At 45.2% G+C, this 26,911-nt stretch overlaps 1 protein-coding gene and 1 long non-coding RNA gene across 5 annotated transcripts in view; one reads left to right on the top strand and one right to left on the bottom strand.

The window, feature by feature from the left end:
* Positions 1–431: 431 nt before the first annotated feature.
* Positions 432–10,301, bottom strand: LOC310691098. 2 transcript variants are annotated; one of them, XR_014518324.1, is made up of 5 exons: positions 10,169–10,269; positions 8,391–8,590; positions 6,066–6,212; positions 4,081–4,225; positions 432–1,220 (listed from the first exon to the last, which is right to left on the bottom strand). It is a non-coding gene; the product is annotated as an uncharacterized lncRNA (long non-coding RNA). The 2 variants fall into 2 exon arrangements; XR_014518323.1 differs by lacking the exon at positions 8,391–8,590 and having other exon boundaries at positions 441–1,220; positions 10,169–10,301.
* ITGA6 (integrin subunit alpha 6) overlaps positions 9,643–26,911 on the top strand; it is a 67,186-nt gene continuing 49,917 nt past the window's right edge. For 2 of the 3 annotated variants that reach the window (XR_014517654.1, XM_083467886.1), the window contains exon 1: positions 9,643–10,305. Coding sequence is in view for 2 of the 3 variants with exons in the window: in XM_083467886.1 (XP_083324012.1) it covers positions 10,151–10,305 (155 nt within the window). In the remaining variant the exon portion in view is untranslated. The remainder of the gene's footprint in view (positions 10,306–26,911) is intronic. The other variant, XM_083467887.1, reaches the window with a different exon arrangement.

Here is a 26,911-nt window from a genome sequence, read left to right as displayed (position 1 = left end):
CAGCTTCATCTGCAAATCTCCACTTCTTAAGAAGGAAAAGGAGTACTTATTCCAGCCACAGTCTTTTATCAAGAGCAGGGGTCAGCAAGGTTTACCTCGCCTGGGCCGGTTCACTCCAGCGGAGATCCCTCTGTGGGCTGGATCGTGCGCGCGCATAAGCATGTGCGCCCACAGTTTTCTGGCGTCTGCACAGGCGCGATTTTCAGCATCTGCACAGATGCAATTTTTGGTGCACACGTGATTTTCGGCGCCGCAGAAGCGAGTCCCCATGCTGCGCTGCACCAGTTTAGTGCGCGGGGACTCGCCGAACGGAGGCTCGGTTTGGGGGGGGCTCGTGGGCCGGTTAAACGACCCCCGTGGGCCGCTTGTGGCCCTTAGGTTGCCGACCCCTGATCAAGTGTATCTCTCCACTGACTGCCAAGGTAACAGGAATGTGGTGACGGAAGCACTTAAGTGGGAGCACTAGCAGCTGGGAGGGAGGGATATTCTATCCCCCACCCTGCACCCATCACTTCTCCCAGAATTTGCTCCCCTCTGGGAGTAGAAGAAACCTAAAGGGGAGTAGTGGCAGCTTACTGGAGCGCTTCTGATGCAACTGGCCTGCCTAGGTTGTTGCTCATGGAAAGAAGGAAGAAAAAGAAACTGTTAAGTTGTGGGTGAACATATCAGACGACACAGCGATTCTTCAAACAGCTCTTGTTTATTCACAGGCCAGAACAGAACTGAACTGAAGGGTTCAGTCAGCCTGCTTATATATACAGCTCCAGTACAACGTAACTGTAACAATTTTCTAAAACTATCCAATCACTGAACGTCACTTTCGATCCCTTATTTGCATAACTATCTACAGTATCCCCCTGCTGGCCCAGGGTAAGAACTTCAGTACATAACAGAAACATTTTCCCCTTCCTGTACAGAGGTATCTTCCTGGAGCACAACTGGGTTGTGTCCCTATCAATATTTCAATTAAAACGTTCATTTAAGATCAAAGAGAGGTTTCTGTGATATTTACAAGGATTCCACTCCCACCCACTCACCCACAACTCTCAGTTTCATGGAGACCAGGGTTGGGAAGACAGTCAAATAAATGGTGATGCAGCACGGCAGGTAATGAAGAATTTGGGAGGGTCAGATTGTCAGCAACCGCATCTCCTCCAAGTCAGGGTGTGGGCCAACAATTTGGCGGAAGGACTTCTGCACAAGTTGGAGGAACACAGCGACTGTAAAGCAGGAAAAGGATGCCTTGTCAGGGCATTAAGTGACGCACATTCCGGAGTGATCATTAAAGCATTTGAAAACGAATGTGTGATTTTGGCCTTAACCTGTATTAGCCCAAATGTGCTGACTCCGTGTGGTTTGCAGATCTGGCTGGCTGTGACTCAGTGAAAGTTAATCTGTTTGATATTAAAAGACTGCTGGTTCATGACACTATTTGATTCATTAGAGACATTATTGCTTAACTCCTGTGATGTTATCTTCCACCCACTACAGGACTGGATAATAGACACCCAGGAGCAGCAGTGTAAATACCTCACATAAAAGCCACCTGAGGGTATGAATCTTCTCCATCTCTGGCGTGTGGAGACAGAGCACATCAAAATATTTAGGTGTTGGCTTGCTGCAGTCATGATGAAGAAATGTCTTCCAGCAGGAAGGAAACCTCCAGCAGACATTTCACCCAAATTCACTGACTGAATAAATCGTGAAAGCAACCAACTTGTGTTTGTTTCTATACTTATCTGAAAGTGAGCATGACATCGATTTGTGCAAAGTGCTTTTTCAAGAGTTCTGCATTACACCTATTGAACGGAGAAATGAACCAACAGGACTTACCCTTATTTCCTAATCCAGATACTTGGATGTAAACACTGAGGACATACCGTATTTTTCGCCCCATAAGACGCACTTTTTTCTTTCTAAAAAGTAAGGGGAAATGTCTGTGCATCTTATGGAGCGAATGTGTGGTCCCTGGAGCCGAATTGCCCAGGGGCAAAAAGCAGATCGTGCTTTTTTTTTGAAAGAGGGAAGTGAGTGTTGAAACAAAGCTGCTGATCAGCAAGCGATTGGGAAGGAGATAAGGGACGCTAGAGATAAAGGAGGCTGCCTGGGAGGGGGGAGGTAAAGAGCGAACTTGCAAAGGGGGAAAAACAGGAAAACTAAAGCAATAAGGAGAGAAATTAGAAGAAAAGGAGGAGCAAAAAACTGCTCCAGCTAAGGAAAATACACTAAGGCAAAAAAGAGGGAAGGGAGTGTTGAAAGGAAGCAGCTGATTGGCAAGTGATCAGGAGGGAGATAAGGGATGCTAGCGACAAAGGAGGCTGCCTGGGAGGGGGGAGATAAAAGCCTATGGATCCTCAGGATTTTTGCATTGGATCACCCCAAACTCACCGTCAAATCACATGTCTGTGGCCACAGCATGAACCATAAAAATCATACATCCACTGTTTCATTCAGAATATTTTTTTTCTTGTTTTCCTCCTCTAAAAACTAGGTGTGTCTTATGGTCAGGTGCGTCTTATGGAGTGAAAAATACGGTACATTTAAAGCACACGACTTCCCCGCAAAGAATCCTGGAAACTGTAGTTTGTTAAGGGAACTGTAGCTCTCTGAGGGGTAAACTAAAGTTCCCAGAATTCTGGGAGGAAATGTGCTTTAAACACATGGCATGTTATGTAGCCTGGGACAATTTGGGAGTGGTTTCCATTGTGTTCATTTTACCCTGGGACTTCCCAGGGTTCTCCAACTGCCATCAACCTTGGCTAGCATGACCAATGGTCAGGGATGATGAGAGCCACCATCGACGATGGACTGTTGGTCTATTTGTGGGGGAAACTCTATGATGTGCCCAAGATTCTGAGAAGACTAAAAAGAAGACTAAGAGAGTCTGTTCAAACCAGTAATTACTTGTAACAAAAATATTATTTTTTAACACTCAGATTTTGAGTGCTAGGACTTACAGGGGGAGCGTGGAGTTCCTCTGGGAATTATTAACATAAGAACTGAAGATAACTTAGAATTTGCTTTCTGTTAAGGTTTGTTCCAAAACTATGAGGATTAGTTCTATATTCCAGTAACAGTTTTCTAGGTTTTGTCAAAAAGGCCATTAGAGTAAAAGTTTAGGGAAGAAAACCGCTACAAACCATCGTGTATTAATTGCTTCTCTTAAGACAATGGCTTTCCCGAATTGTCGTGAATGGGTCACCCAACCCCCGCCCATCGTTGGTGAGTCCTGCACATCAGTAATTAATGGTTGCTTTGTTACGACTTTGGCTCTAATGGATAAACTAGTGAATCACTTGAAGTCAGCGAAGCTCGCACAACTATTCCTATTGTCTGCCCTGATCCCATGAAACCCCTTATGCCAAACTGATTAGATTTACTGTTCACTTGCTAAGCTTGTCTGTTCACAACAGCATAATGCAATCAAGCATTTTGAAGAGCGAAACTGGAGCTCCACAGAGGAATGGGATGGCGGGGCTTCCTTACAAAGTGTGTGTGTGTGTGTGTGTGTGTACGTTTATTCCTTTAGCCCTTTCCTCCTTTCATTCAGGACTGGCTGGAGGCTAATTTTAAACCCCTCCCCCCCAAAAAAAACCACCCCACGCTCATCCACTTCCCGTCTGGCATGTCTCTTTATTTGGCAAAGTTTTATTCCTTTAAAAAAGGTTTCTGGCATGAAATAGTGAATGGACTTTGCTTGGCAGGGGGTGAGAGTGGAAATAAGCACATTATAAAGGAGGAGAGAAATAAGAAAAAAGCCAGCATTTCGATACAACGCTCTGTACATTATAAAGCACATTATAAAGGAGGAGAGAAATAAGAAAAAAGCCAGCATTTCGATACAACGCTCTGTAACTAGGCCCCAACTCTGCAAAGATTTAGGTAAGCAAAACCTTTTTAGTACTGTAGATCCATTGGCTGGAGTAAAACTGCTTTTAGTGAAGAAATGTTAAGCATAAATGGAAAACCCCTTTGGCCTTAAAAGTTATAGTTAGAAATAACTGGGTAGATAATAGCCAAAACAAAGGTTAAGGCGGAAAACATAAACCAATAGAAAGCATTGAAAGCAAATGTACTTACAGAGGCCCTGATTCTTTGTTTGCGTGTTTCACCAAAACAAGCAATGTTTGTGGTAAGGTATAAGTGAATGGGTGAACATCAAACAGTACTTTTTCTGTTTTCACTCAACAGCCACTTCTCACTTTAGATTATTTGAAGTATACATCTGAAAATGTAAATAACACAAATAAATAAATACTAGGAAAGCACCCCCATTGTACTGTTTTCGATGCTAGCCTTAAAAAAGAAAAAAAATGTATGGACAGGCAAACAGATAATTTTATTATATCTATTTGTTTTTACAACTTGATTTTATGTGTATTTGATCATTTTTTTATGCCTACTTGTTTTCAACATCTGTTGATTTCTATGTGCATATCCTTAAGGTTTTATATTTATTTTGTATGTACTGCAAATTGCTTAGAGGTTGGTGTTTTTAAATTAACCGTATAAATATATGTGTTTGGACACAAGTCTCTCATGCAGGTACACTCATCAAGATCCAAGAATGGTTGCAGCAGCTCCTAATTAAACACACACACACAGACACACACACAAAAGTGGGAAAATCTAATTGTCCGACATGTAATGTGTGGGAGCAATCAGAGTTACTTTTGTCAATGTTGAAATGGTGCTGATGTACTCATTGTGGCTGAATGTTATCAGATCCCTTCACAGGCTTCCTGTCTCCAGCCCAAACTCCTTGCCCTCACTTTAACATGACCTTGCCTGGTCTTCTGGCCCTTGTTTCTCTTCATATCCCTGCTTGCGACGTGTGACCTTCCAGATCTACTACCTTCAGCGAACAAAAGGACTTCTGCTCCCTTAAACTGCTCCACCCACTCTCCCTCACTGCCCCCTATATGCATGCAGTGCCACATTGTCTCTCTCACTTCCTTTCAATTTGTCACGAGTTTAGACAGTCTTGATTTACTCTGAATTGATATATGCTACGGTTTTGCCTAAAGTGTCGTGGCTGTGGGTGAGTGTTGGCGTTTTGACTGAAGAGCCTTCATGTTTCTTAAAGGCGGGTTCTTCAAAGTTGACTTTGGGGGACAAGATGACTTTCCCAGTCCAATCCCCAGTTGGGGGGGTGAACCTGCTACCATCTGAATGAAAACCAAGTGCTTTCCTAACGAGCTACAGCCCCCGCTCCAAGCCACATAGTCCACATGCATTTATGTAACTCTAACCCCACATCCTAGATGTTACTCCATCAAGATAACTAAAAGTATCTATAGCACCATGAAATTCTCCTAAGCTTGAACAAGCATAGAAACGACCTAGAGAAGTTTTCCAACCTTGGGTCTCCAGCTGTTTTTGGACTACAACTCCCATCATCCCTGACCACTGGTCCTGCTAGCTAGGAATGATGGGAGTTGTAGTCCAAAAACAGCTGGAGACCCAAAGTTGGGAAACACTGACCTAGAGATTTTCAGCTTGCACTTACTGTGCTGTCTAATAGCTCAGTATTTTCTACCGAGGCTCTCAAAGGGACCCCCAAAACGAAACCCACTTCCACAAAATAATCTACGTACTGTAAACACAGAAGCGCTGAGAGGTTCACATAGGAGGTATCTGAGTACAGTGGTACCTCGGGTTAAGTACTTAATTTGTTCCGGAGGTCCGTTCTTAACCTGAAACTGTTCTTAACCTGAAGCACCACTTTAGCTAATGGGGCCTCCTGCTGCCGCTGTGCTGCCAGAGCCCGATTTCTGTTCTTATGCTGAAGCAAAGTTCTTAACCTGAAGCACTATTTCTGGGTTAACAGAGTCTGTAACCTGAAGCGTCTGTAACCCGAGGTACCACTGTACTTAAATCCAAATATGTATTGGTATTGTCAGTGGTTTCTGACAGTCCTGTGCTGAAATGTAGACCCTGAGCGATGCTTAACAGTGGCGATTTTTTATCTCCCATACTCTTGTCTCGTGTAACACAACTGCCCCAGCTAACAGACCTCTTTGCGTTCTGGTAACCAACGGCAACTATGCAGAGGTTTTGCTTACATGGGGAAATGAAGCCATTGTCTGGGGCAAATAGCTCAGGCCTTCGTTTACCAAAAAAAACACTCTCTGTGCTGCTGACTCAGTTCTTTGGCGGTTCTACGTTGGAAGGAGACGAGTCCAGTTGTCAGTGCGCTGTTCCTTTTGCAGCTTGCATGCAAGGAAGAGAAAGAAATGAACAGAGCTTAGCACACTTTAAAAACAAACATTTTTACTGCGGCTTGACATGGTCCGCTTTAAGCTAGCATGAAGCAAGCACCGACGTGCAGTGCAGAATGAATACCTAAGACGCACACTTCGTTTCAATGATCTTCTATTATGTGCTACCAAGATGCTCAACGTTATGGAGGGAGGAGCTGCAGGATCAGGCCAGTGGTCCATCGAGTCCAGCATCCTATTCTCATAGTAACCAACCAGATGGCTATGGGAAGTCCAAAAACAGGATCCAAGCACAGGAATACTCTCCCCTCCTATGATTTCTAGCACCTGGTGTTCAGAATGTCCCTGTTTTCATCATAGAAATGTTTGTGAGTATGGAAACATACAGCCTCCAACCATGAAGGCAGAGCATAGCCATCGTGACTAATAGCCACTGATAGCCTTTACCTCCGCGAATCTGTCTAATCCAAGATGGCGGCCGCCACTGCTGCCTTATGTGGGAACCAAACATCCCACAGTGCTAAGATGGCTACAGGACTCCTACCCACGATTTGAATGGTACTTAAAACCCTGGACTGCCAGATTGCAATTACTGACATTCAGAACAAACCTATTCGCTTTTTTACAGAGTTTTATTCTAAAATGCATTGATTGTAATCTAGGTTGGGGGGGGAATCGTATATTTGGTTTACAAACTCGTTTCACCTGCTGCCTGAAAGATACACAGCTGTGTGTTCAACATACACCAACAAAATTATACACTTCAGGCCAAATACATGTGCAAATGTGCTTTTTTTGTGTCCCTCTGACAGATGAAGACTTTAGCGATGAAAGAGACCATTCTTAAAGTGTATCCAGAAGGCAGATTGGAGTGCCTCATTTGGCTCCAGCTCCCTACGCACCTTTCCCCCCTCTTTAAAAATGAACATTTCAGCTTCAACCCTATCATTAGGCAAAGAATCGTTACATTGATGAGGAGAGCGTTGCTGGCACGGCTACAGCTCAATATGGAACCCCAGCAGGCCCACATCTTGCAGTGCGCTTGGCAGAGTCCCAGCATGCCATTAATAAACAGGCAGCTGAAAATCCAGTGATGGCAGGACACGTGTGAGCTGAAGAGACTCACAGCTTACATCTTGCCAAGAGACCATCCTTGGCAACAATGACTTCCACAGAAACGTATTTATTACTTTTTTTAAAAAAAAACAAAAACCTGTATCCTGCCATTTCTTCCCAAAAGCAGCTCACAATAAGAACAATTATTATTATTATTATTATTATTATTATTATTATTATTATTATTTAGTCACTTTCCACCCAAAGGGTTTTCTAGCAATTTACATTGAAAAATATATCCAGAAATAAATTACAGTGGTACCTTGGAAGTCGAATGGAAACCATTCCAGAAGTCTGTTCGACTTCCAAAATGTTTGGAAACCAAAGCGTGGGTTCCAATTGGCTGGAGGAGTTTGGATTTGATATCCCGCTTTATCACTACCCAAAGGAGTCTCAACGCGGCTAACATTCTCCTTTCCCTTCCTCCCCCACAACAAATACTCTGTGAGGTGAGTGGGGCTGAGAGACTTCAGAGAAGTGTGACTAGCCCAAGGTCTCCCAGCAGCTGCATGTGGAGGAGCAGGGAATCGAACCCGGTTCACCAGATTATGAGTCCACCGCTCTTAACCACTGCACCACACTGGCCCTCTGCACCACACAGGAAGTTGCTGCAGCCAATCGGAAGCAGCGGAAGCCCCATCGGACGTTCGGGTTCCAAAGAACATTTGCAAACCGGAACAGTCACTTCCAGGTTTAATGTGTTTGGGAACCAAAACATTCAACAACTCACAAGGCGTTCAGGATTGGGATCCAAGGTACAACTGTATGCCCTGGAAAGAAAGGGGGAATCATATAACACATTAATATTCCATACAACATATTGTATTGGAAAAACCAACCAACCAACCACATTACAACCAGGTAACCACAACTTTCCAGCCTTAGCTCTAATCAATCTGTAAGTCTTTATTTTCTATTGATAATTGGGAACATAGGAAACTGAGTGAACTCTAGCTGGCTTCCCCTGAACAGCTGATATGTTACAATTTTTTTTGCTGATACCAGGAAAGCTTTTTTTGCGGTGGAAGCAGGAGCAAAGAAGCCGAGAGATACCTAGAAAGCTGAGGAGCAGCTGCACATCGGATGCGGTCAAGGTATTTGCTGTGGGTAGAACACATCGACCTGTCCTCTGGCAAATATACCAATTGCAACGGAGTCGGCCTTAAGTGCACATATAACCAGAGAGCTGTGGAGAGGATGTGTCTTGTCATTCATACTTTAGGTGGTTGTTTACGGAGGCACCAGGGCAACACCTGAAGCAAACACAATTGCAGGGTCAGGTGGTCCTAGGTTGCCAGATAGTGAGCTTGTCCGTCTGACACATGAACCACAGGACCTTGAAACATTCGTGCACTCATGTCACGCAGGCGCTGCCCGGTTAAGGCTCCCAGGTGCGTGTGCACATAGGTGTGTAAGGGCATGTGCCTGTCATTCGCACACCTCAGTTGTTTGCTGCAGGAAATGACAGCAGAACACTGTCTGCAGCGAGGAAGAATGGAGCCACTCAGTTTCATATTGGTTTAGAATTTTTGGCTTGGCACAGGAGCATGGAATGTGTTCAAGGCCTTCAAGAGGACATATTATTATGGCTTAGCTTCCGCGGACAGCCAGTGTGTTGTGGGCACTGGAATCTTGGTCTAGGTGTGCTGAAAACCATGTTCAAATACCAACCTACCAACCATGAAGTTCACTGAGAGGTTTTGGGCTATATGCTATGCTTTCTCTCTACTGAGCTGACAGGGTCCTTATGAGAATAAAATATCTGTGGGTGAGGGGGAAGATTCATTGCCTATGGGTGCCTTGAACTCCTTGTAGGAGTAGGATACAAATAGATAAATAGCCACTACAAGTTGGGGCTCGCAGGGCTAACTGCATCTCCCTAGCCTAGACCACTCTATTCTTCCTTGGTCAGACCACACCTGGAATGCTGTGTCCAATTCTGGGCACTCCAATTTAGGAAGGATATTGACAAGCTGGAAGGTGCGAAGAGGAGGGCAACCAAGATGATCAAGGGTCTGGAAACCAAGCCTTATGAGGAACTGTTGAAGGAGCTGGGTATGTTTAGCATGGAAAAGATTTTGGCAGAAAGCCAACCCGGGTTCCACCATCTGTTCCAGAAAGTTGTCATCTCTGGTTTGGGGGGGGGGGCGGGGGCGGGATCTCACATAAGGAAGAATGGTGGTATATATAAATTTAATAAATAACAACAACAACAACAACAACAAAACAACAACAACAACAACAACAACAACAACACACTAACAACAGTGAAGCTGGACCGCATCCTAACATTGGAGAACAGTGAGTCTCTGGCTGTTAACCAGAAAGTTGGCGGTTCGAGTCCTGTGGGCAGAATTCCTGCACTGCAGCAAGGGGTTTGGACTACATGACCCTCGAGATCCGTGCCAACTCTGCTATTCTTATGAACACGCCCCAATCTGTTCCTGGAGAGCGGTCAGCCCGAGCGATTCCAGCCGCCTTGACTCAGATTTTCTGGGCAACAGGCAAAGCGGAGTTCCGGCAGGCCGGGCTGGGCTGGGCAGGGCAGGGCAGGGCAAGAGCGCGGCAAGGCAGCCGTGCGCGCTCGGGGAGAGACGGGGCGGGGCTCCGCGCTTGTTGTTCGTCACTTGGTGCAAAGCCCGAGCGAGTCTCCGGAGAGAACAACGAGCTCATTCACGGAGTGGCAGCGAGGCGGGCAGCCAAGCCGGGCGAGGAGCGCGCCCCGCCAAGCCTGGATTTTCCTACTCGCCCTCCATCCAGCGACAAGCCCTTCCCTGGGATTTGAAGCGCGCGTGTCGCACCCTCCCGGCCCCATGCCGCCGCTTCTCTACCTGTCCCTCCTGCCGGGGCTCGTCCTCGCCTTCAACCTGGACACGGGCAACGTGGTCATGTGGAGCGGGGACTCCGGAAGCCTCTTCGGCTTCTCCTTGGCAATGCACCGGCAGCTGCAGCCCGAGGACAAGAGGCTGTAAGTGGGTCCGTGGTGGGGGAAGAAGTTGCCTGCATCTTGATCCCGGCTGGGTTTTTTGGAAGGGGGGCGAGTAAATTGTGTGGGGGGAGCATCCCCATAGGGTACCTCGACTTGCGTAGCTCTAGATGCGCCGCGTACTGGACTAGAACAGTTTCTGGCTCCCGAGAAGCCTTAATGCGGATCCTCTGTCTTGGGCAGAGCTCTTGGCTGGGCTAAAGCGCTGATCGCCAGATTCCGAAGTCGATTTAAGTTGTTTGCTTCTTTTGCGGGGGGGGGGGGGTAGGATGCAAACGTGTTGCGCCCTCGCGGCGCGCGCAAGGCCCGCAGGTGCGATCGGGCAGAAGTAACCCCACTCGCGCGCGCACAGGCTGCCATGCGAAGCGGCGCGCTCGCTTGGATCAAAGGATCCGTCGCTGCCAGCCGCGATTCTGTGCTTTCCCCACTCCTTGGGGTCCTGGGCTGCACACGATCCGCTCAGCTTTGGGGAAGCGGAGCCGGAGGCGCTGCTTATTCGGAAGTTTGTTTGCCGCCTGTGCCCGCCTTGCGATTTCTCCACCAGGGGGATGGAGGTGTGGAGCCAGCAGGCAGGGTGAGGCTCCCAAGGACACCGACTTCCGCCGGTGTGTGTGTGTGGCAAATGCCTCCCTCTCCCCAACCGACCCCCGATCGCGGATTTGCATGGAGTTATTTTGTGCATGGGAGTTTGTGTGTGTTATTTTTGGCTAAAGCCCAAAATGGGGATCGAAGGACCCAGCAACCACCTGTTATGGCGGGCTGTGTTATGATAGGGGGGAAATCAAGAGTTGCTGCAGAAAACGCGAGGGACGGATGGGACGGATCAAAATGTCGGAAGGGAACTGGGTGTTTTGAAAAAAAAAAGTGGCTGATCCGGGTTGTTGCTCCGGGATCCACTACCTGATGGAGAACTAGAGTTGGGGATCCATTAAGCCAAACGAGATTCTCGGAAAAGGCTTGGTTTGGAACAAAACAAAACCTGCCCCAGTGTGTTTGCGCATTCCTGATCCCTGCTAACAAAGAATGCCGACGGGGGTGTAGGGCAACAAAAGGGCCTTCCCCCTCAGGGAATGCAAACTTTTCAGGTCGGTTGAGCAGCAACGCCGAAGGGCGGTGCTAAAATAAGCAAGTGTTTATATGCTCCCCTTCAGGAAAGCACGTTGAAAAAGGCAGGATGCCCGGTTTGAACAGCATTTGAACGGTGCCATTTTTTGAAGAAGAGGAAAGAATCCTTTGGCATTTTGTGGGTGTGTAAGCTTTGCCCAGTCATGCCAACACACAGCTGAGATACATGTCTCTCATGACAATCACAAGATATGCTTGCCCCCAACTTTTCCTTAACTCTTCTTGCGGACGGACAGAGTAAACAAGCCGCTTAAATGAGGGAGAGGCTTTTAAATTGGGTTGCCACCTGGTTCAGAAAAACAAGCACAACCACAGTCTGGCCTTCTCTTCGCTGTTAACACAGAGGTTTAATCTTCAGAAATTGCCTTAAGTTCATGTGACTAACCATGATTATCTGCAGATTGCTGCAGCAGACCCTCCAAGTGTCCATATTCTCCAAGGACGTCCCTGATTTAGAGAAGCTGCTTCTGACTTGATCCTGGAATGTCCCACTTTTCCTTAGGGCCGCTGACCCTAATTTCATTGCAGAATTGAGCCCTCTAAAGGCAATCCTGTTTAGGGAAGTTTTAAAAATGTTTTATTATGTATTTATATATGTTGGAAGCCGCCCAGAGTGGCTGGGGCAACCTAGTAAGATGTGTGGGGTATAAATAGTAAAATTATCATTATGGAATGGGACGTCCCTACTTTCATTGGATAAATGTAGGAGGGTATGGGAGCCACCACCACCAAGGCCACCAGCTGTGTCACCTTGTGGAGAAGCAGCGTTGGCATTGGTGCTGATTCCCTGAAAGAACTTGCAAGATCTCACCCAAATCTCATGAGGATGTAGGCCTGGCCAGGATGCCTTTCCTGCCATACCTTCTGGGCTTGACAAGGCATGTGACCCTCACCTGTTCTGATTCTACTCCAGCTGACGAATCACACACCTCCTCCCCTAGCTAGCAAGCCCCACCTGGGCTGTGGAAGTGCCACCCTGCTCTGCCAAACGACCTCACCACCACCACCACCACCCGTGGGGCACTCACCACCACTGTACCACCTGCCAGTGGCGATGCAGCTGTACTAGCACTGCAATGTTGGCCTAGGCGCCGATTCCCTGAAAGAGCGTGCAAGATCTCACTCATATGAGATATTTTGCTCTCTTCAACATCTTGCAAGTCTTTGATAAAATCTCGCAGGAAATGAGCACCTATCCTGGCACCACTTCTCTGGCAGAGGTGTGGGCATGGCAGGAGGCGCCCTTGAGGGGCTTCTGCTGCCTAAGGCAGTTACTTCACACCACTTCCTTAGGTGGGCTGGCCTTGCCGGATGTCATTCTGGGTATGCACACTGGTATCTGTATACCTGTGAGCACACACCTTTAGTGTGTGGGGTTTTTTTTATTAAAAAAATACAAGTTTCTCAATCTACCAGATTTGCACAAAACAGCAGCTGTGTGTGTGTGTGTGTGTGTGTGTGTGTGTGTGTGTTGCTCCAAGCAAGGAAACCTGAGATTCATGGGTATGTGTTTACATGTACACATAACACCTGTGATCTACCATGCTTGCACAAAAGAGCAGTCCAAAAAGAAAAATAACCGATGCCTCATTCCAAACTAGGTAAGGATTTGTTCACATTTGGAGTTGTTGCCTGTCACCTCATTTCCTCCCCCTTTCCTGCCCATCTCCTGTGCCCATGGGCGTAGCGGGGGGGGGGGGCAGAGGAATCCACAAATATTATTGAAAAGCAATGAAAGTACTCAGTTATTACCAAGTGCCCCTATTTTCCAGGGACGTCCCTGATTTAGAGAAGCTGCCCCTCTTTCTGATTTGATCCCCTTTTCCTTAGGATGTCCCTATTTTCACTGGAGAAATGTTGTGGGGTATGGAGTTATCCGACCCTCAAGCTGTCTGAAGGCAATCCTGCATAGGGAGGTGTGTTCAATGTTTAATGCTTTGTTGTGTTTTTATAGGTGTTGGAAGCTGCCCAGAGTGGCTGGGGCAACCCAGTAAGAAGTGTGGGGTATAAATAGTAAAATTATCATTATGGAATGGGATACTCCTATTTTCATGGGAGAAATGTTGGAGGGTATGCTGCAGATGAATCAGCTGTAAAGGGGTAGAGCATGAGACTCCTAAGCGCAGGGTTTGGGGTTTGAGCCCCACTTTGTGCAAAAGGTTCATGCATTGCAGGGGTTGGACTAGATGACCCTTGTGGTCCCTTCCAACTCTACAATTCTGTGATTCTAGGTGCAGGTTGAAAAACGGAAAACGCTCGTAGTTTAAATTGTATCATTGCTTGAACATTTGGCATAAGAGAAAGCTGTGTGCAGGGACCATCTGGGTATATTTTTTGAAGGACACACTTTCAGTCAAGCCTAAATAACCAGTTTTGCGCTGGGGAAGAATCTGATAAAAGAGCATGGGAAACAGGTGAAGTGACGCCACCTTTAAGACCAACGCAACTGTGTTGTGTGGCTTGCTCATCTATAGATAATTGGTGAGATCAGAATTGCTGTATACATCGCCTCTTAACCTGAACATGTTAATAACTGGTGGGAAACCTTTGGTCTGTGGGCCAAATATTTGGCCTGTGAGTTGGTTTTGCAAAGCCATGTCCACTTGTCTTTTACTTGATACATGAATGGAGGGGGTTGTACTAGATGGCCCTTGGTTTCTGTGATTCTATATGATGACCGGTGTGGGGCTGGTGAAGATACTGCTGGGCCAAAATGGGGTTTGCAGAGCCCTGCTGATTGTAAAATTCTGGTTATCAGCTGGTCAGTGCTTTCAGAGAGCTGTGCTTGGCATTTGAGGGGGGGCTATAACTCAGCTGATTGTCAGGGCTTCAGAGCAGGGCAGTCTGCAAACCCCAAAGATCATCTCATTCAATAATTTACATATAATCCTAGGTTTTCATAAGTGCAGCATTTTTATACATTTAGCACAAGCTTCCTCAACCTTGGCCCTCCAGATGCTTTTGGCCTACAACTCCCATGATCCCTAGCTAGCAGGACCAGTGGTCAGGGATGATGGGAATTGTAGTCTCAAAACATCTGGAGGGCCGAGGTTGAGGAAGCCTGATTTAGCACTTTCGAATGGCGGGTTTTTACGTACGGTATCTTGTGTTCCTTACACCAACCTTGTACGATCACCCAGCATTATCCTAATTGTAGATGTACAGTTAAGGCTGAGAGTGTTGCTTACGGCCGCTTGCGGACTTCATGGCACAGCTAAAATTCAACCCACAAATTTCATATTCTCAGCAGTGCAATCCTGTGCATGTCTACCCAGAAGAAAGTCCCATTGAGCTCAACGGGGTTTATTCCCAGGTAAGTGGGCACAGGATTTCAACTTCATTCTCTTAGTTTGCAGTCCTATGCTCACATTTCTTGGGAATAAGCCCCATCAAATGCAACAGGGCTTATGCACTGTGCTAGAGAACTTCATTTCAGCAATACTTTGTTTCGCTCCAGGAACTGAGATGAAACAACTCTCATTCAACTCTTGAATATTTTATGTGAAATAAAGTAATGCATATATTGGAATGAGGAGCCTAAAGTGAAGAACAACTGTGTTTGCAATGGGCTTAACAATATTTAAACTGCACCTCCTATTAAACATTAGCTTCTTTTCGTTCTGGAGGAGCAGAACGGAAGAGGAGAACTCCCTTTTCTTTGCCCTCAAGGCTCGGGTGAGCTGCCACAAGTACGAACATGTGCTTCCTTTGGGCATGGCTGCCTTATGCCATTGCTGGCGTCGACCCAGCATTTATCAACTTGCCTTTTGACTGTGCATTGTTTGTTGAGCTCTCTCACTTTTTGAGGGGTAGAAATAGACATAGCATCAAAAGCGTTCTTCACAAAAGCTTGGCTCCAGTTATGAGTGTAGAAACACACACGTTTAATATAAGATTGCAGCCCTTAACACACCTATTTGGAAGTCATATCGAGTTAAATAAATGTTTAGGACTGGGGCGTAAGGCTGTATTACTGTTTATAAAATGAAAGTCGATGGATCTCAGGCAAAGGACATCAGATATATTTACAGGGGCTCTTGGAGACTTTAAGAACATAAGAGCCCTATTCTCATGGTAGCCAACCAGATGCCTATATAGGAATAATAGTAATAGCAATATATATATATATACACACACACACACACACACACACACACACACACACACACACACATACCCTGTCCTTCTGGCTGGGTTTCCCCAGCCACCCTGGGTGGCTCCCAACAAAATATGAAAAACGTGAAAAAAATCAAACATTAAAAACTTCCCTAAACCTCTCAGTGAAGGAAATGTCAGAAGGCCCTTGGCGCTAGGCCTTAGTGTCCGGGCTGAACGATGGGGGTGTAGACGTTTCTTCAGGTATACTGGGCTGAGGCCGTTCCTATGGGAAGCCTACAAGCAAGACGTGCGCACAATATGGTTGGGCAATCTGCTTTTCAACATCACGATATATCACCAGCTAAGCATCGCTATATAATGATATATCGCCATGTGTGAAATAAGGATGGAGCAATGTAGAGGCACTGGCTGGCTTCATGGTTTTTCCCCACTTTGTGATTTTTGCATAGTATTTTGTTGTTTAGTTGTCTTTGTTGTGTCCGACTCTCTGTGACCCCATGAACCAGAGCATGCCTTGGAAACTCTCACTTCTTCTCAAAGCTTCTCCTTTTTTATGTCCATGGAGTTTTCTTCGCAAAATACTGGAGTGGTTTGCCAGTTCCTTCTCTGGTTGCATAGTATACACACACACATATCACGATTTGCAATATATTGCCAGGTAAAAAGTTATGAAACCGCTATCACGATAGGGACTTCAAACTAGTTTTAGACAATATATCAATATATTGCCCAGCCCTAGAGCATGAGAGTTCTCTTCCAACTTTAACTGTCTTGAGGATTTTATTTTATTTTTACAATCAACTGGTATATAAACTTTATTAAACAAACAAAAAAACTTGAACAGCAACTGGTATTCAGAGGCACTCTGGCTCTGACAGTGAAGAGTAGAGCATAGTAGCCATTGCAGCTTGTAGTCTTTTCTCCTCCATTAATTTGCCTAATGCAAGCTGGTTTGAAAATTCATATAGTTCTGACAACCGCAGAAAAAATATCTAATTAAATTTGTATACTGCCCTTCATCCGAAGATCTTGGGGCAGGTTCACGGCATAAAAATACAAAATGCATAATAGAAACAAGAACAAACCAAGCCCATTATCCCTGCCTCCCACCAACACATTTAAAAGGACATCGAGTGTTAATCAGCCCAAGGCCTGGTTGAAGAGGAATGTTTTCACTTCCTCAAATAGAAGAAGTGCTATCTTAAGCTGGCAGGGATATTTATACACCCATAGTTGTGGAAGGCTAAACATTATAAGGAAGGGAAATGAAATGCAAAAATGGGGGCTGTGATAAATATGTTCTTAAATGCATGCCAAATTATCCCTCTATCCAATTGTAGCTCACTCAGTAATGGAACGTTTCCATATTAAAGACATGTGAAACTTTCTTTGGAATAGCGAGTTCAACCCAGGATGTGCATCAGGTGAGTTGAGGTGAGGTCTACATGGACTTAGAAAAAAATATATATGATCGTCTCTTGTGTTGATAGAGAGCTGGGAAGCCACATTTGCTTTTGTTTCTTACTTTACATCTTTATCTCACCTTTCCTACAAGAAACCCAAGGCCTTGTATAGCCATGGTTCTTCCCAATGAGCCACCCATATTTTATTATCGCAACCACCCTGAGAGGTAGATTGACCCAGGTTGATCTGGCGAGCTTTGTGGATGAGTGCGGGCTTGAACCTAGGCTTTCTCGGTCCTAATTTGGCACCAGTCACATGCACACAATACATTTGAAGCAGTATAAGATGGGGTGAGCTCCTGTTGTTCAGTCCCTGCTCCTGCCAACCTAGCAGTTCGAAAGCACGTCAAAGTGCAAGTAGATAAATAGGTACCACTCCAGCGGGAAGGTAAACGGCGTTTCCGTGCTCTGCTCTGGTTCATCAGAAGCGGTTTAGTCATGCTGGCCACATGACCCGGAAGCTGTACGCCGGCTCCCTCGGCCAGTAAAGCGAGATGAGCACCGCAACCCCAGAGTCGTCCATGACTGGACTTAATGGTCAGGGGTCCCTTTACCTTTACCTTTCACAGTCTTGGCTTCCCCAAAAGCAGTGGTGGAGCTTCAAGCTTTTTTGGGGGGGGGGGAGAGAGCAGGTGAGGTCGTGGCTGGCACACATCCCAGTGGCGTGGCACACATCCCGGTGGCGTGGCACCCTGTGCGGGGGAGGCAGCTGCAATGGCACCCCACTGGGATCATGCCGCCAGGGGCGGTACGCTCCCCCCACACCCCTGTTCCTCCACCAGTGTCCAAAAATATTATGGGAATTGTTGTTAGGAGACTGCTATTCTACACACACAGTAGCAATTCCGGAGTGGTTTAACAATCGGGTCCTATTTACAGGGAGTTCTGTGGGTCGAATAGAAGTTTCCTCACAACTCTTAACATCTGTAACAAACTACCACTCCCAGAATTCTTTGGGGGAAGCCATGACTGTTGAAAGTGGTATCATACTGCTTCAAATGTATTGTGCGAATATGGTCACTCTAACCGCGACACCACACTGGTCCTGAAAGCTAGACTTGTCCTTGCTGAGTGTGGCAATGCTATACAGATATTAAGTATTAATATTACTATTTCAAAACAAAATATCAGAAATTGTTTGCCAGTTGATAGGAATCTTGTGCAATCTTGGTAGTCAGGAATATATATTGGCTAGTGTCTCCCAAAAATTATTGTTTCCTGGTGCATTAGACATTAAAAAATTTCCCGATACAGGGTTGCCTTCAGATGTCTTCTAAAAGTCAGATAGTTGTTTATTTCCTTGATATCTGATAGTGCATTTGGGGTGAGAATCATTTAAACACTAATGTGAGCACCTTAAATTGTGCCCAGAAACGAACTGGCAACAAGCACAAACCAGTGGCCTGAAGACGAACATTTGGTTGATGGTTTGAAATCAAAATCTCTATTCAGCATTCTTATTGCTGTCAAGGGGCAACAAGCAGGTTACATCGTGTCCTCACGACTGCCCTGTGAAGTAAGGAAGGCAAGGAGATAGTGATTTACTCAAGGTTGAGAGAACTTAAGGGCTTGTATTCACAACAATGTGTTTCCCCCCATCCAAATCTTAACACCCAGTCGCTTCTCCTCATAGACACACCAAATGTTAGCAACATTATCCTTTTCTCCTTCAAGAGAATCAGGATTAACTCTGTGACACACTGCAGTGTTCTCCACAAGGCCCTTGCTGGAATGAGTGGAAATGTTTGTTAATCTAAAAAAAGTACCAAATGTAAACACAAGTTTAAGGTGCAATCTGTCTGTCTAGTTCAGCTGCTCTGTCACCTCCATTTGTTTCCTTGTGACTTGTTGTTTGCAAATCCCATGCAACTCCCACAGAAAGTTTGGAGTGGGGATGTTAAGAAAGTGTGTGTGTGTTAGTGTGTATGGGAAGCAATGTTTGGTGTGCAGCGATTTAAGTGCTATGTGTGTAAAGCACTAGTTGACATACGGGGACTTCAGTTGATTTATAAGAGCAATGAATTGTTTGCAAACGGATTGCTTGCACACCCTGCCTTAAAAGAGTTCCTATACGCAGCAAATGTGCATATGCTGAATTACTGGTAGATAAACTGGTGGTTTCTTTGTTTCCTGTTAAAAACAGCTAGCTAGGTCTGAGCCCGCCTAACAACACTGTGGTCTGAAGAACAATATAGGGGGCATTATTTGGGTTAATTTGTATGGCGGTGGTTGTTTTTTGGTCAGGAATCATTTCCCCCCTCTGTATAACTGAAGAAAATTCAGTACATGCTCTGGTGATGCACAGATCTCTCCCATGGTCAGATTTGTCTTTAGCATACATTTCTAATTGTGGGCGAGATTTGTGCGTTAGTACTTCACGACGCTTGTGTTTTTCCAGATATGCAAAAGAGCAGAAGTCGCTCTTGCACCTGCAAAATCTGGAGAGCGGGCAGGAGAGAGTAGAATGTGTATCAAATATCTCTTTGCTCTTCAAAAAAAAAAACAGCCATCACGCCCACCTCCCCAATTATCTTTTGTAGCTCAAAAATAAGACCTGAGAGGCAGCTGGAAATTTGTCATAGGTGACTCGGTGGGGGAGGGGAAGCCAGTCATGGAGGCACAAGAATATGGCCAGGGCGAAAGTTGAAACTGCACATCTGTGGCCTTGTGTGATGTGACTGCGCCACACAAGTAGATTTTGTTTCTAAGAAAATGAATTCCAGTTGTTGGGAATCACAAATATTGCACTTGAGTCGGGCCCTAAATGCAGGCTTCGCGTAGGCCACTGTGTGAACAGGATACTGGACTAGAAAGGCATTTGGCCTGATCCAGCACATTTTTCTTATGTCCTTAAAACATGTACAGATGTTCAGTAGGTTGCTGTGTGTCCATGGTGCAGTTGTGTCATGTGCTTGGGCATACCAAAAGATAATTTTGTGCTTCTGTATATTTTAACTTCTACTCATAAACACTTAAGTGAGTCTCACAGCTCTGAAGTATTGGCCCGTTAGGGGAGTCATGAGATTTCTTAAAAAACAGATTAGTTTCTCTGCTCATAGATTAGCTTTATCTTCACACAGGTTGAGTAGTCTTAACGCATACATGAATCTTTTAAAGTGTGTATAAAAAGTGTGGTGTTGTATAAAAGACCGGCTACTAAACACCAAATACAGGCAGCGGTTGATTTGCGTTCTGAGGCACTGTGCACTGGTGCAGTAGAATTGAAACATCCATTGAAAAAAACCTGCAAACCGCCTGTTCTGTGGTGTAGTGGTTAAGAGCGATAGACTCGTAATCTGGTGAACCGGGTTCGAGTCTCTGCTTTTCCACATGCAGCTGCTGGGTGACCTTGGGCTAGTCACACTTCTCTGAAGTCTCTCAGCCCCACTCACCTCACAGAGTGATAAAGCGGGATATCAAATCCAAACTCTACAAACTCTACTTTTTGTGACATTTTCAGGTCACTTCTGGGTTCTGTGTAATGCGCATGTGTACACACAGTTGCACACATATTGGATGCGCCTAAAACGGTCATTGCCTGTAAGCTTTTTGAAAAATTGACTTTATAATATAATGGAATAGCAACTACATATTCAACCATATATCTTTTACTTTGTGTTACAAATTGATTTTTATTTTTGTTTGTATTTATCAGCTTACTTTTTCTACGACTCAGATGTTTCTGCGAGTATGTATAGATGTTTGTTTTTTTAAAAAAGATAGGAAGCATGGGTTGTGTGACAAATATAACCAATGTGCACAACTGGGAGGATAATTCTGATCCACGTATCCTGAATAAAGTAGTAATGAATACAGGTATTTGGGAAAATCCTTTCATAAGCTGAAAATCAGATGAAAAGAAAACAGTGTTTGCTGCAGTTCATCCATCTTGCTTGTGGAAAATAAAGTGTGGCATATGGCTGCAATCCTAAACACACTTACTTGGAGTCAAGTTCCATTAAAATCAGTAGGTCTTACTTCCAAGTACATGTGCACAGAATTGTGCTGTAAAGCATGCTACTGGGTTGTAACTATTTTGAGTTTAAGTGAACTTGAGCATACCTTAATTAAATGTGTAGTGATTCTAATCCAGTTTATTTTGTTCACTTACTTAAAAGATTTAAACTCCATTTTTCCATCTATGGTCCCCAAGGTGACTTACAAACAGAATAAAATAATGCAAGGAGCCATCTATAGTCACAGACTCAGGCAGAATCTGAGAATCTTTTAGCAATGTTAACAAGAGAATAGGATTGGTGTTTCGGGATTAATTTGATTTTGTGACCTTGAGAGCTTTAATTCGAAGAAGATTGTATTTCAGGTTCCCAGCTGTGCTTGACCTGTACAGTCTTCCATTCACACCCTAGCTTTCCCCCCATTTTATTTTTATTTTTGGAAAGGATCAATCGCTCTTCCTAATTTCATCCCTATACACCACAACCTCATTGAGTAAGAGAGACTTGATAAGGGTAGAAGCATTCGTTTCACCTATCAGGATGAGCAGGTGTAGCAATCCTCAGAGCTCATTTGTGGCTTTTGAAAAGTGACATTATTTATTTGTTTAAAAAAAGAGTTGCGTCAAGATGTCAGAGTCCAGTTCTACCGTGGGGGTTTAATTCAAGTGACAGCTGGCTTCTGTATTTGGCATGAGCTTTCAATCTGGGAACCAACCCCACCTGTTTTTTGCCAGGCAATTGGATCTTCACAATAAATAAAACACATAGAGGGGGAAATGAGACACAAGGCCTCCTGCAAGAGTAAAGAGGAGCTTGGTGGAAGTCTGTAAAGATTAGCAAGACTTTACCGAATATGCACTGATCATGATTCAGAAACTTGATGCCATGCTTCTTCATACTGATATTGCATCCAAAGCCCCTTGGATCCACTGAGAGGCCCAATCATCAGGCCTGGAGCTGGTGCAGCAAAAATAGATAAATAAATCGCACAACAACATCAACCCTCCCTCCAATATTCCACCCTGGCCAGCGTGAGCTGGTGGAGCTTTGGTTGCAGCAGTTGATCTTCCTCACTGCTCCGCAGCTGGAGTTTTGGATTATTCGGCCTCAAAGTATAGAAAACTGCTTTACACTGAATCAGACCATTGGCTCCATCTAGCTCAGGGAGTAGGTGTTGAGGCTGGAGACATTCCCTGCCCCTACCTGGAGATGCTGAGGATTAAACTGGGGTGGGGGTGGGGGCTTCTACATGAACCATCTGCCCTATCACTGACCTATAGTCCTTCCCCTTTTGGTATATTTGGTTTTGGTTAGTCATCTTGTGAGTGTTCCACTCTGATCGGCGGAAAATAATGAATAAATGTGCTCGCTCAGCACTGGGTAGGAGCCAAAGTCTTGCCACGACTTTGGCATGTCGTGAAATGGCCATTGCGGCAGGGAGCATTGGTTCATTTGTTGCCTAAGCATCATGCGCACTTTCGCTCTCTTCCCCCTCCACCCTGCCAAACAGCAGCAGCAGAATGTCGGCGATGAAATGGCTGCTCTTTGGGGAAATGCTGGGCCTCAAAAATAATTCGGAGCAGCACCAGTCTACTTTAGGCTTTAGATTGTGACAGAAATTGTCCACTCGTCATGTCCCAGAAGCTGTTTTCACTAACTGCTTCTTGGAATTCTTGCTAAGACAATGCTCTCATTCACCCCACACTCTGAATGAGGGCTCAGCAATTGGTTTCATTTTTTAAAACCATGGTAATCTCTAGTTCTCTCCGAATTTTCACTTAATCTTTCCTGTAAAGTTTTACATGCTTAAGATTCTTCAACATTGCTGGTGAGTAACTCATATTTGAAATCCCGAGTTTAATACTGGGATCAAATAAAGGAACAGCCCCCACAGTCCCCCCCCATTTCCTCTGAGAAAGGAGAAAAGTGTACAGAGAAAAGTGTGATCTTGATCAATAAAAGGAGAAAGTGCTTAATTCTTTCCCAGCAACCTGATTTCCCATTCACAATTCCTGCTAAGCGGCTTTCCCTCCCATGCCATTCCAGATGCATGTTTTACATAAGAGCAGATAACCCAAGGAAGAGCCTTGCTAGATCAAGCCTAGCATCCTGTTTCCGGCAGTGGCCAATTAGATGCTTCTGGTGAGCTCGCAAGCAGGATATGAGGGCAACCGCCTTTACCCTGCAGATGTGGCAGTTGCAGTTAAATGCAGAGCTGCAGGATAGAACCAGCTATGTAGAACAGCTCTTTGAGGAACGATGCTCCTGAAAATCCTTTCTCAGAAATACTTGAAAGCAGAGAAATTTCACTCACCTCTCCATGTATTCAGGCCAAAAACTGCATGCAGTGTTGGGGGTGAAGGGTCGTGGGCCAGTTGGCTTTAATACTACAAGTCATGGCTGGGTTTATCCAGTGTGGTGTAGTGGTTAAGAGCAGTAGTCTCGTAATCTGGGGAACCGGGTTCGCGTCTCCACTCCTCCACATGCAGCTGCTGGGTGACCTTGGGCCAGTTGCACTTCTTTGAAGTCTCTCAGCCCCATTCACCTCACAGAGTGTTTGTTGTGGGGGAGGAAGGGAAAGGAGAATGTTAGCCGCTTTGAGACTCCTTAAAGGGAGTGAAAGGTGGGATATCAAATCCAAACTCTTCTTCTTCTCTTCTTCTTATCCTTGCTCTGAAGCTCTGCACAAAAAGAATGTTACAGTGGTACCTTGGCTCTTGAACTTAATCCATTCCGGGAGTCTGTTCAACTCCCAAAACCGTTTGAAAACCAAGGTGCGGCTTCCGATTGGCTGCGGGAGCTTCCTGCACTCAAGCAAAAGCCGTGTTGGATGTTTGGCTTCCGAAAAATGTTCGCAAAGCGGAACACTGACTTCTGGGTTAGCGGCGTTCGGGAGCCGATTTGTTCAGCAACTAAGCCTTTCGAGAACCAAGGTGCCACTGTACTCTTAAACTGAGTAAAGGATCTAAAATATGGAGATCTCCCACCTTCATTATAAATTTTAGAAACCCCGGAGATTTGAAATAGTTCGTTGGATTTTCTACTTCAGTTCTTGCCAGACATCACCTTGGTTCAGATGTCATTCATTTATGTATGTATGCCATTTATTTATGTAAGCCACTCTCTGTGTGGCTTACACAAATCAGTGCTGAGATGGTCCCTGCCCTCAGGTTCACGATCTAAAAAGATATAACACAGCAAAAAAGAAATGGGAGGGAGGAAAGTTCATGAGGAAGCCATGCTTTGAACATTGGGGTCTAGGGCCTCTCCAATTGTCTCCTGCTCTTCCCGGTTCACAATAAATGTAGCTCGCTGTGAAGTCCAAATCAGGCAAAAGGCCATTACCACTAACTGTAGCTCCCCTCTTAATCGAAAATAGAAACCATGGTTTGGAATGGGTTTTCAGTTGTGGTTTGGAGGCAAACTATGGTTTGTGGCAGCAGTAGTTTGCTTGATTCAGACATTGTGGTAAACTAGATTACCATGGAATTGTGGGGTGGGGGTGGAAATCAGAGTGCATGAGGAGAAGAGGAAAGGTAACAATGGAGCATGTAGGGCATGAGACATGATCCTGATAGTTTGACCATGACATCTAAACAAGGTTACTGTGCTGTGTTTGATGCCTTGACAGTTTTAAAGCTGCCTTTAATTTTATTTAAGACAGGCAGGGTATTACACTGTGGTGACGAAGTGGAAGTATATAATCCTTACTGGAATGCAATTCAATTATAACGGCTAAGTTAAGTAGCTTTAGGTTATTATACATTGGTTCTGTCATCTTCATTTGGGTAAGGAGTTGGCAGAGGCAGCACTGAGATCAGAGATCAGTGTACAGAATATCAATGCACATCTTATTTTATTAACATATAAATCAACCTCGGATATCCTGATAAAACTTAAAGCGATGTTCTCATCGTATGAAAAGTGGCTCCGAGGGGGGGAAGTGTGTCTAGAAACTGCACTGCGACGTGCCTAGACGGAGGACTGACTTATAGAAGGTGTGCTACCAGTTTGATGGCTGCAGGTATCCTGGCCATTGTAGCAAAGACCATAAATCGTCAAGTGGAGATAAGCATTTCCACCTGTTAAGGGATCTGTGACTGGCTGTTCCATGTCCATAATTACAGACTTACATCTTTTTTATGCTGTGGTCTTTGAAAACCAGAATCCAACTTTAGCCCAAGAGTGCATTTGTGGACCCCCATCTTTACTTATTGCACTGCTGTTCTGTCTTAGATCAGGCTGTGACGCAGGGGGGTAGTCACGACCCACCTGCAGAAGCCCAGTGTACAATGTTGTACAGCAGGGATGGGAAACCTCAGGTCCAGGGGCTCAATTGCTGCTCTCCAAGCTTCACCCCTCACTGGTCTTGCTTCACAGTCTCCTTCAATGCTTTTGGGAGTGGCCGCCGAGACCATATAACACCTGTTCTGAAAGATAAAGGTAAAGGGACCCCTGATCATTAGGTCCAGTCATGACCGACTCTGGGGTTGCGGCGCTCATCTCGCTCTATAGGCCATGGGAGCTGGTGTTTGTCCACAGACAGCTTCTGGGTCATGTGGCCAGCATGACTAAGCCGCTTCTGGAGAACCAGAGCAGCGCACGGAAACACCATTTACCTTTTCGCCCGAGCGGTACCTATTTATCTACTTGCACTTTGATGTGCTTTCTAACTGCTAGGTTGGCAGGAGCTGGGACTGAGGAACGGGAGCTCACCCCGTTGCGGGGATTCGAGCCGTCAACCTTCTGATCAGCAAGTCCTAGGCTCTGTGGTTTAACCCACAGCGCCACCCGCGTCCCCTTTCTGAAAGATAGCAGAACAGTAAAAACAGAGAGTTGGGTCCATCAAAGTGTTTACTGAATCAAGGTCAAAGTTGTGTGTGCAGGCGAATCTAGATTCCTAAAATGAAGACCTCCAGATTCTAGATTACATTCTGCAATTGCAATGCACAAGGATGCGTTTCAGTCCAGTTATGAAACCTGAAGGACAAACGAAGCATTACTTCGTGGAATTATGTGCAAGTAAGGCTGCAAGCTTTGGTCTACTTACTTGGAAGCAATATCCGCTGAATACAGTGAGACTTGTCTCTAAATAGAAGATAGCCCTTCAAAGCCCCAGGGGAAAGAGTGCAGAGTGGAGACTGTGCTAAATAAAAACCACACTCCTTGATTCTGTGCATATTTGATAGGTTCCAAAATGCATCGCTCTGTTATAATGTACTCCCCCCGCTGCTCCTGACCAATAATACATTTCTTTTCAATTGGGCTGAGCGCTAAAAGAGCACTGGTTCCTAATTCAGTAGTCTCTCTTGGAACTATTAAAAATAGTTAAATCCAAGAACGGGTGCGTACAAGAGGTAGTAAATAGAGAGGCCAGGGAAAATGAAAAACCAGCTGTTCTGTTCTTCCTTTTCAGACTAGGCTGATGTAGACACGAAGAGACAGATGGGCAGACCTTTGCCATGCAGCCAGAGACAGGCAACACAATCCTGTCTCTTCCTTAAATGTAAACCTTTTGTCTTCAGTGAAGTTGTTAATGAATGAATCATTCCTTTGTATAAAAGGGTCATCATTTCTTTAAGACACAAAACAATAGCCAGAGCTAGCTAGCCTAATAAGGAAAGCATCTGAACTGAGAATTTGAAATTTAATGGGATTAGCTAAAATTTAACTAGTTGTGATGAAACTTTTCTGGAAAGGTTAGTTAATCAACCCACAGTCAGTGATGGTGTTTCTCTTTAGCGACCCTGCCTGGCCACCCTCATTCCTCTTTTTCTATGCCTTTTTGTTCTCTGAAAGATAGAAGTGTTGTATTAGCTGTCAGCTGCCAGCTCCAGAGCAATCTGGCCCTTGTGTTGTTGCTGTTAAAAAGTTATTCCCCTCTTTCCCGCTCCACAAAGGACTAGGTCAGAGCAGCATATAAAA

This window comes from Podarcis liolepis (genome assembly GCF_965112155.1).
Source record: "Podarcis liolepis genome assembly, chromosome: 1".
NCBI lineage: Eukaryota > Metazoa > Chordata > Lepidosauria > Squamata > Lacertidae > Podarcis > Podarcis liolepis.
This window is presented reverse-complemented; position numbering and strand designations above follow the sequence as displayed.